This window comes from Myodes glareolus, chromosome 7 (assembly GCF_982192425.1).
Source record: "Myodes glareolus chromosome 7, mMyoGla1.1, whole genome shotgun sequence".
Lineage (NCBI taxonomy): Eukaryota > Metazoa > Chordata > Mammalia > Rodentia > Cricetidae > Myodes > Myodes glareolus.
The window spans coordinates 61,425,011-61,435,137 of record NC_142032.1 but is presented as its reverse complement, the minus strand read 5'-3'; the positions used below and the strand labels follow the sequence as shown (position 1 = coordinate 61,435,137).

The 10,127-nt window shown below is 52.6% G+C and overlaps 1 protein-coding gene across 1 annotated transcript; it reads right to left on the bottom strand.

Moving 5' to 3' along the window:
* Positions 1 to 8,597: 8,597 nt before the first annotated feature.
* Ins (insulin) lies at positions 8,598 to 9,686 on the bottom strand. Its single transcript, XM_048458372.2, has 3 exons — positions 9,597 to 9,686; positions 9,275 to 9,475; positions 8,598 to 8,812 (listed from the first exon to the last, which is right to left on the bottom strand). Exons 2-3 carry the CDS (start codon positions 9,459 to 9,461, stop codon positions 8,667 to 8,669), a joined length of 333 nt encoding a protein of 110 aa, XP_048314329.1. The 5' UTR covers positions 9,462 to 9,475; positions 9,597 to 9,686; the 3' UTR covers positions 8,598 to 8,666.
* Between the last annotated feature and the right edge of the window lie 441 nt (positions 9,687 to 10,127).

Here is a 10,127-nt window from a genome sequence, read left to right as displayed (position 1 = left end):
CCTGAAGCAATTCCTTGGAAGTTCCATAAGAGGAGGTACTCTTTGAGCAAGTAGAAGCCCAAGGGGCTGGAGGGAAAATTGGCTACATCCCATAGGTCACAGTCAGAGAAACAGTCTTACTTCTTCCAAATGAATCCAAGTTCTGTCCCCTGAATTCCTACCTCTGACTATTATATCCAGGGCTATTTTTATTCTGTTAGGGTCTTAGAACACAGAGTATTTAAGGAAGAAGAGAATGCAGATGAAGAATGCCCATGGAGCAAACAAACCATGGTGCCACCGAGGCAGAAATAAATGGGGCACTGGACATCAGTGAGTTACAGTTTGAGGGGCATGATCTTTCAGAATTATATTTTATAGGTGTTCCATGATTGAGGGACACAGTTTATGGGACACAGGAGGAAGGGACCATAAAAGAAGAACTAATATTGGGGTGCAATCATGAAGATATGGCCCAGAAACAATCTACTCACTTGATATTTCGGGAGAGGAGAGTAACTTAATTCAAGGGGTCTGTCTGAGCTCTCATTTATGGAAAATAGAGCTGAGGTACCCCTAGAAATCCTGAGCAGCTACTTGGCCTTGCTGGGTTGCTAAAGTGGCCTCATGCTGACATCTAGTGGCCATATCTGCAATTACAATTCACAGTCTAAAGTTCTTACTGCAGGAATTTGGGGGTACTCAGGGAGGCGAATTGGTGATAGGTGAAGCTATGACTCTTTCACCCTACAGAGAGACCTTCTGTAGCATCAAGGTACAAGTGAGTTCTTTAGCCTTGTACTTGGATTTTTTTTTTTTGGGGGGATCTCTACTCTATCAGGCATTTTTTTTCCTTTGCTTATCTTCCTGTCCTAGGACTTAGGAGCATCCCAAATTACATAAACTCCAAACAACTTGGATCATCCACTTAGTTCTATGAAAACTGTCATATTTATATTAGAAATAAAATTATTATGGACTCTTTCTGGGTATAATCCCCGGATCCCAGATAAGAGGTGGGGTCCCTGGGAAGAACTAGGGTGGGCTAAATTTTGTTCTTAATTTCTCTTGGCAGCCCCACCACCTTGTATCTGTAAAGGAAATTTGCAAACCTGGCTTAAGCTCGACATCTGGTGGCCATTTGAGAAATTACACTGAAGTTTCAGAAAACACCTCTCTTCCCACAATCATAATTACAGGGTGCTTTATGAAGCCTTGGGAATGGAGAGAAGAGGGCAGGTGTCGGGGCCGGGGGGGAGGGCATTCAGGGGTAGAGTATCTTGCAAGAAGGAGGCCATGATTCAATCCATAACACAGAAAAAAAATCTCCTCTTATTTTACCTACACATAACTGTCCTTAACCCTGCACATTGACTTCCTCCCCTTGGCGGACAGGCAGGAAGAGGACCACCTTCTCAAAAGGTACAAGGTCATAGCTGAGAACCCAGAAAACTTTGTGCTCGGGGATGAGGGGCACATTCTATATACCCATTGAGTATCACACAGGAATAGACTGGGCCCAAGGGACTGGTGACTGCCAAGGTTCAAATACCTACTCTACTCATTACTTTGAGCAATCTACCTTGAGCTTCCGTTTTCCCTCCTGACCTCACAGGTTGTTTCTGGAACCATGTGGAACTGTATCTGAAACAATCCAGAACCCATGCAGTGGGAAACCTGTTCATAACAGGTCTTCTACCTGTTCAGATAAAACTTTACTCGAGATGGGACTCTGGGATTTGAAGTAGAACACTGGCTAGAGCTGCCTTAAGAACTGAGTTGGGACTTCAAAGAACTGCAAAACCCTTCTTGTCCCAACATACACAGTGGACCTTAGGACCAGACCATCCCTTGTCTGCGGCATGGCCCTGCTGGTCAGGACCAGAGCATCCCTCGTCTGCAGCATGGCCCTGCTGGTCAGGACCAGAGCATCCCTCATCTACAGCATGGCCCTGCTGGTCAGGACCAGAGCATCCCTCATCTACAGCATGGCCCTGCTGGTCAGGACCAGAGAATCCCTCGACTACAGCATGGCCCTGCTAGTCAGGACCAGAGAATCCCTCGTCTACAGCATGGCCCTGCTGGTCAGGACCAGAGAATCCCTCGTCTACAGCATGGCCCTGCTAGTCAGGACCAGAGAATCCCTCGTCTACAGCATGGCCCTGCTGGTCAGGACCAGAGAATCCCTCATCTACAGCATGGCCCTGCTGATCAGAATCAGAGCATCCCTCGTCTACAGCATGGCCCTGCTGGTCAGGACCAGAGAATCCCTCGTCTACAGCATGGCCCTGCTGGTCAGGACCAGAGCATCCCTCGTCTGCGGCATGGTCCTGCTAGTCAGGACCAGAGCATCCCTCGTCTACAGCATGGCCCTGCTGGTCAGGATCAGAGCATCCCTCGTCTGCGGCATGGTCCTGCTAGTCAGGACCAGAGCATCCCTTGTCTGCAGCATGGCCCTGCTGATCAGGACCAGAGCATCCCTCGTCTACAGCATGGCCCTGCTGATCAGGACCAGAGCATCCCTCGTCTACAGCATGGCCCTGCTGATCAGGACCAGAGCATCCCTCGTCTACAGCATGGCCCTGCTGATCAGGACCAGAGCATCCCTCGTCTACAGCATGGCACTGCTTGTCAGGACCAGAGAATCCCTCGTTTACAGCATGGCCCTGCTGGTCAGGACCAGAGCATCCCTCATCTACAGCATGGCCCTGCTGGTCAGGACCAGAGCATCCCTTGTCTGCGGCATGGTCCTGCTGGTCAGGACCAGAGCATCCCTCGTCTACAGCATGGCCCTGCTGGTCAAGACCAGAGCATCCCTCGTCTACAGCATGGCCCTACTGGTCAGGACCAGAGCATCCCTCGTCTACAGCATGGCCCTACTGGTCAGGACCAGACCATCCCTCGTCTGCGGCATGGTCCTGCTGGTCAGGACCAGAGCATCCCTCGTCTACAGCATGGCCCTGCTGGTCAGGACCAGAGAATCCCTTGTCTACAGCATGGCCCTGCTGGTCAGGACCAGAGCATCCCTTATCTGCACCGTGACCTTACTGGTCAGGACCAGAGGACTCCTTCGTCTGCAGCATGGCACTGATGGTCAGGACCATAGCATCCCTTATCTGCACCGTGGCACTGTTGGCCTTTCCCAAGATCTTGCTCTTGGCTAAACCCTTTCTCCCTGATCTACTCTAAGATCCAACTTCCATCCCTCCTCCATCTAGGAGACAGGATCCTGTATAAGCTCCTAGTCATGTAACCATGGCTATGTGTGGAGCATATGCAGGAAGTACACCAGCTTCTTTTTCTCCACAAAACCCACATGGGAGCCAGGGTCATCTCCAGGAGATGAAAGCCAGAGACTCCCCGATCTGAGACATAATCTTCCATCTCTCTGATCCACTAACTCTCACGATTCAGCCCACTGGCCCAAGAAGGCTGAGGGTGAAAGGGGAGACAAGAATTTCTTCTTACACTTACAACACACACATTTTGTATAATTTGTAGCTATAACCACCCCTTGTTTATGTCATGGCCAGCCCATATGCTAGGTCTTAGGGAAGAGCATAAGTCCAATAACAACTTTTAGCTGTGCCACGCCAGGGGTTATGGGGAGGCCACAGTGGACCTGTCTCAAGGCTACGCAGCTGGAGCTGGGATATGGGGATCTACCCCTTGCTGACTCTTCTTCCAAATTCAGCCACCCTTCCCATCTCCTTTTCTATATCTGGGTCCAGGTGGAGACATTTCACCTACCAGGTCCCTAACTCTGCCAACTCAAGTTGTTCTTGGTCCTCAGAAGTCAGACCTGGAGAAGTAAATCAGCAGAGCACAGCTTTGAGCACCTCAGTGTCCCCCTGGCCCCTAGGCCCGTTCTCACTACTTCTGAGCTCCCAGATGTTGCTCACCCATGCTGAGGACCTGTGTCCCAGAGAAGCTACGAAGAATCTTCCAGGTCCCCAGCAGCCCAGGTCACACAGTGGGTCTTAGGGAAGGACAGGAGACCAGAGACCCAGCTGGAGTAGGACTCAGTTCTAAAGCCACAGTGGCCTTTGAAGAGCGGAGGGGGAGTGCCAGGGCCTCAGCATGGACAGCCACAAGCTGGCAGGGCTGAGAGCTCCCACTCTGTTGTCCACAAACACAGATGGGCTGGGAGAGTCAGAGGGAGGTCCTGGTGGAATGTGGGTCATTGTCAGCTGTAGGATTCTAAAGGCTCCTCAGGACTGCGGGGAATGAGTCCTAATGGAAACGCGAGGGGCTATGGACGTTCAGGTTTGGCAACTTTAAGACCCACTTCTGCCACTGGCAAAGTATAAGGTATGTCTGGGAAATAGTCCACAGATGGGAGTCACACATGGCCTTTGGGACTTGACTGGCCAGCCAACCCCAGTCAGTAACCTTGACCCTGAATCCGGATCTAGTCACTTTGAACACGCGGATGAAGCACTGGGTGGGTGTTACAACACTGTGACAGCTCTCAGGCTGAGGAGCCCTGGCTTAGGTCCTCCTTGGAGACAGAGGCTTGTTGGTAACCCCATTTCTCAGTCCAGGCCCAGATTCAAGGGTCAGCCTCAGGGGTCTGCAGCTCAGCGGCAGGGTTCTGGCTACCCACACCAGAAGGGTGGCAGGTGAATTATACCAAGGTGTGTGCATGTGTGTGTGTGTGGGGGGGAGATGGTGGGCTACCTGGGGGCCAGGCAGTGAGCCAATGACTCCAAGTGGACTGGCTCAACGCCACTAGGTGACTTGGCGCCAGCACAGCACGACTAGACAACACAGGGCCGCCTCCACAGCTTCACTTTCGAAGGAATCTGCCTCGCTGCTCTGTGGCCAGGCCAGAAACAATAGTGGGGGCGGGGGGAGAGAAACGACACTGTATCCAGGCTCTTCTTCAGCTCTCAGACCCCTGGCCACGCCACCCCCAGCATTCTTTTCAAAATTGACCTTCCCTTCCTCTCAGCACTGGGCGGAAGGTAGACATGGGAAAGGGGTGACCCTATCCCAGATGGGCTCTGCATGAGGCATCCTGCACCCTGGGGTCCCCGTACACCCAACTTCATGTGCAAAACAGGGTTTGGCCTTTCAGCCCGTGTGCCTAAGAAAACTCCAAGCAGAGCAAGGGGCAGACCACTGGCTCTTCTGGCACCCTATATCAGTGCCTACTAGGGCTTTGGAGACCTATCACCAAGGTCCTAGCCAGAAACAGAGTCTGCACCCCTGGCCTGTTTGCTTAGCCGTTGTATGAGAAGTTTACCCCTACACTCTCCTCTCGGCAGCTGTAATTCTAGGCAGGCAGTAGACAATTCTAATTTAAGACAGTCTAGGAATACTGCAGACACCTACCTGGGCATTTGTTCATCTGCTCCATGGGCATCTAGGAAGCCTAGACCCCAAAGGCCACACCCAGCATGATCAGACACCTTCTCTGCTTCTCAAGCCTCTTACCCTCCAGAGTTCAGAGCAGCCAGTCCCTTGGGAAACCCCTTTGTCCCTGTGAGTGCAGGGAGCAAAGGGAGAAACTCCAGTCACTAGAAGGGCTTAAGGTAGGGCCTTTGGACTTGGAGCGCCTCAAAAGCAAGGCTCTGGTGCCCTCTGTTGGACACTTCTATGACTAGCCATTTCTGGCTATATTGTCCAGAATTCACAAACGTCTACCTCAAAACACTGAGGGACACCCTATTTGAGTCTGTGGGAAGACTCCTCAGGGGTCTCCTCCACTCACAACTAGGCCAGAGATCCACAAGCCAGTGTTTGGGGATGCCTAGTGGCAACTTTTCTGGGCAGGCTGACTTAAGAGCAACCTGGTTCTGTGGTGTTTCCCAGCCCTTGGTTCAGATCCTTGCTGGGCATAACGACCTCAGAGGGAAAAAGTGGACCTCAGCAGCCCCCAACCCACATTTCATGTCACTCAGGGTCTCTTTTAGGCCTGGAGAACACGATCACAGTAAACATCTATTGATAACATAAGAAGGCAAAGACCGTCCCTGGAGCTGGGCTGAGCTGCCAGTTCATCTGTGCCAGGAAGCAAGGCGATCTTGTGGAGCTAACCCGAAGGCAGCATTGGCAGATCATTTTAGGTGCCTGGAGACCTGTACTGTGAGTGCACAGCAGAAGAGTGGCTGCCCTGGCTCCAGGCCTCAGTCACCCTGTGTGTAACATTGGTTTGAGTCTCTCCATCCCACATATATGGAGCCGAACCACCTCATTAGACCAGGCAAGAGTACAACATGGGTATAATGGCTGTCCTTGCTAATACCCTGAAAGATCCTGGACCCCCAGATGGTAGGCAGAGGTGATGAGGGGCCCCAGCAAGGTTGGGGTTGTTAGGGATCAGGTCCCCATACAGCTCCAGTTCCAACACCAAAGTGACAGGCAGAACTTGATGAAAATGTTTATCGTTGTGGGCCCCGTGGACAAGGCAAGTCCTGGTTCCAAGGGCAGGCAGCAGCCTCTGTGCTGCAGGGCTGTTGTGTGCCTGGAAGGGGCTGAGTGAGGCAAGGTCAGCAGGAGCATCTGAGGCAGGTCTATAACTGACCTACATGGGGCAACCCAGGGGCTTATGGGAACCTCTGAAGTCCTCCGCTGGCATCTCTGGGGTTGGCACTCAGTGTGGTGCTGATCAAAGACCGAGTCTGACTCAATCTCTGCTCCCTGGGCACTGGGCCACTTTGGGTGACTGCTTCTTGTCTCCTGGAGGGATTGAGAGGCAACACACACCTGTCTCTAGTATTCTGCCTCCTCTCCTCTTCAAGGCCAAGAAGGAGAGCCCCAAACCAAAGTTTCAGGAGGCCCCAGGAAACCAGGAAGGTGGGGATGTGCCTCTGCCTGGGCAGGTTAAGGGTTCTGGGGGCAACCTGCCTCTCCCTTGAGGCCTGATCAAAGGCCCCAGGAATGAAGCCAAAGACAGAATTTCTGATATCTGGACCATACTTCTGAACTCCCAGAACCCATAGCAAGAGTCTACTGCATATTCGGCAAAGTTGGGCTTGCCCCACAGGCCCAAGGACCCTAAGATTCTTGTTCCCGTCGTCCCTGACTCATATGCTCTAGAGAGTTTGTAACCTGAATGGTGGTGTGCCACATCTGCCCATCCATCCATGGCCCAGGCAGCCATGGCCAATGGCTTTCTGGATGCTCAACAGATTCCCCCTCCAAACCAGTCTACTTCCTAGTTTCTGCTTCTGCTCTTGCTCTGCAGACTCACATACCTCCACTCCAGCAGGGTGCTCATCTCAGACTGTGCTAACTGACCACTGGGGCCTTCTCCTAGAAGAATCACAGCCACCTCCCTCTCTCCTCTTCCATGCTCAGTGTCCAGCCATCCACCCTCCCGTTCAGTTCTGGCCTCTTTTTCAGGGGCAGGGCTTGCAAGGGCCTATGACATTTCTCTAGGTAGGGGTGTGGTATTGTCACAGAGAGGAGGTGACTGGGTAGGTGTCTTCAGGGCTGCTCTAAGTGGCTTTCCAGCCACCAAGTTTGAGCAAGAAGCTTCCATGTCTAGCTCAGAGCCCTGTCACCCTGGCCCTGGGTTTAGCTCTCAGGGAGACACAGATTGGTTTGGCTAGGGTAGCTGGTAGGTCAGCCAGCCCTTGGGGTGACCAGGGTCACTAAGCTCTCATCTGCCTGACAGTTGCCACCCAAACTGTGTTCAGTGGGTTTTGAGAGAGAGAGAGAGAGAGAGAGAGAGAGAGAGAGAGAGAGAGAGAGAGAGGAGAGATGCTCTGTGTTGAGATTTCCCCAAAGACCTAGATGTTATGTGGCCTTTCCTTAGGATCACGGATTTTCCTAGAGGCCTAGAGGGATTGCTAAGCAGTCAGGTTCAAGGAATCTGGTGAGAGACCCTACTTAGTTGGAAGGAGAGGCTCAGAAGTGATAGGAGATCTCAGGCCTAGGCCTTGTATCATCTGGCTCCCTCATGGCCCACATTGCCTAGGACTCACCTCTGGGTCACTCCTGAGCCCTGGGGTTCTGAGGCTCCTGCCCAGTGCTGAGGGAATCCTTCTGTATGTCATTTCATCCATGTGGAATACCTCTCCTGTCCAGAGCACTAAGGGTGGCTTGGAGTGTCTGAGACGGGTTGGGGATGTTCTCAAAGAACCAAGTACCCCATAACCTTAGGTTCCCAAGCCCAGTTTCTGGTCCTTCGGGGACTCCATCTAAAATAGCCCTGAAAACAGAACTCAGGAAAGCTAGGTAGAAGCTTTTGTTAGAATATTCTGGTCCTCTTTCTTTTAAAAGTTTTCTGGGGCCCTTGAAGTTCCAGGGCTACGAGGCAATGAAGCACAGTTCTGAGCTGCTATCCGCGCTGTCTAAAGATGCCTAGATTTTCTCTATTCAGCCAGGACAATGCAGAATAAGGGCTATAGGTTACCTGAAAGTGTTGACCACTTTGGGGAGGGAATTGTCTATGTTCCAGTGGACACCTGTGGTTGCCCAGGGAGCCAAGAGGGAACTGGGAGTGCAGAGAGTCCAGAAGAGAGAGTCTTGGGGAGATCCTTTAGGAGCCATCATGGCCAGGCAGGTGAGGCTGGGGTCACTCCAGACATCCCCGCTCACATCCTATACACACATACACAGACATACAAACACACACACACACACACACACACACACACACACACAACTTGTAATGCTCCTTCAGAGATTTTATTCATTGCAGGAAAGTGAGGACAAGGGCTGGGTGGCGGCGGGGCCTAGTTGCAGTAGTTCTCCAGCTGGTAGAGCGAGCAGATGCTGGTGCAGCACTGATCCACAATGCCGCGTTTCTGCTGGGCGACCTCCAGCGCCAAGGTCTGGAGGTCATCTGCTCCGGGGCCTCCACCCAGCTCCAGTTGTGCCACTGCCAGGGAGGCAGTGTCAGAGCAGGCCGGAGCATCAGCAGCACAAAAGCAAAGACACACAGGACAGTCCAGTTAGGAGCAGAAGAACAGCACCCTGCCTACCCCAGGCTTTCTCTCACCTTGCCCCCTGCTAAGTCAGTGTAGGTGTCAGGGACTGCATGTATGTGGGACAAGTCACTGAGCATGGACGCAAGGAGCTCCACACACCCTGCCACCATCCCCCAATCAGTGCAGTGCTGTATGGGGGCCCAAAATAGGCGCCTATCCTGGGGCCTACTCAAATGTCTCCAGAACCTAAGAGCCTGAAGGCAGGATTCTCATTCTTTCCTGGCAGCTGTCATATTTATCTATGTCCAACTGCCAAGGAAGTGTGCACCCACCTTCCCCCCAGTTACCCTGAGACCCTGTGAGGTCTTGAGGGTGAAGAAAACCAGGGGACAGAATTTTGGGGCAGAGCTTACCTTGTGGGTCCTCTACTCCACGTCGTGACTTGGGTGTGTAGAAGAAGCCACGCTCCCCACATACCAAGTAGAGCGCCTCCACAAGGTGGGAACCACAAAGGTGCTGGTTGACAAAAGCCTGGGCAGGGTTGGGTTCCCAGAGGACCAGCAGGGCCAGCAGGGGCAGAAGGCGCATCCACAGGGCCATGATGGGACAATGACCTGGAAGATAGGCAGGGTTGAGACTAACAAATGGCGCATCGAAGAGAGGAGCCCAGCACATCTTCCCTTAAGTACCGGGAGTCTTGGGCGTGGAGTCAGGCCAAACAAGGTGAGTACATACCTGCTTGCTGATGGCCTCTGATTGTAGCTGGTCAAGTAGGACTGGGGGCTACTGGGTCCCCACTAGTTTTATAGTTGAAAGCCCCTCCCCTCTGCCCCCTGGACTCTGGTGTTCAGCCCATTAAGGTCTCCCTGGGGTGGCTCGGCAGATGGCCAGAGGGGCTGAAGCTGCAGTTTCTGAACACTTTCCCCATGCTGGGTCTGCAGAAAGTTCTCTTTGGGCGTCAACACCTCTACTTAGCCCTAGGGTAATTAGAGTCTTAACAAGGGACAGGGTGGCCTAATGATCTAGTTCACAGCAGGGGGTATTGCCGCAGCTAGATTTAGGCCTTGACTGAGCAATTTCCACATCATTTCCAACAGCTCCATCTGTTGGGGGCCTGGTATCTCTTTCCCTAGGGGTTCACAGTCCCCATTGGTAGCCAAGTCCTTAGCTCAGCTGAGAACCCCTGCTCACCCACAGAGGGAGGAAGAAAGCAGAATTCAGGCAGCAAGATGCTTGTTGGTCCCTTCCCCTTTGTCTCTCCTTTCA

Excerpts from the sequence above, each read along its gene's own strand:
- Ins (XM_048458372.2), bottom strand. The coding sequence starts at position 9,461 with ATGGCCCTGTGGATGCGCCTTCTGCCCCTGCTGGCCCTGCTGGTCCTC. Across the intron at positions 8,813-9,274 it reads TGGAGTAGAGGACCCACAAG|TGGCACAACTGGAGCTGGGT; the intron begins GTAAGCTCTGCC and ends CCTCCCTGGCAG.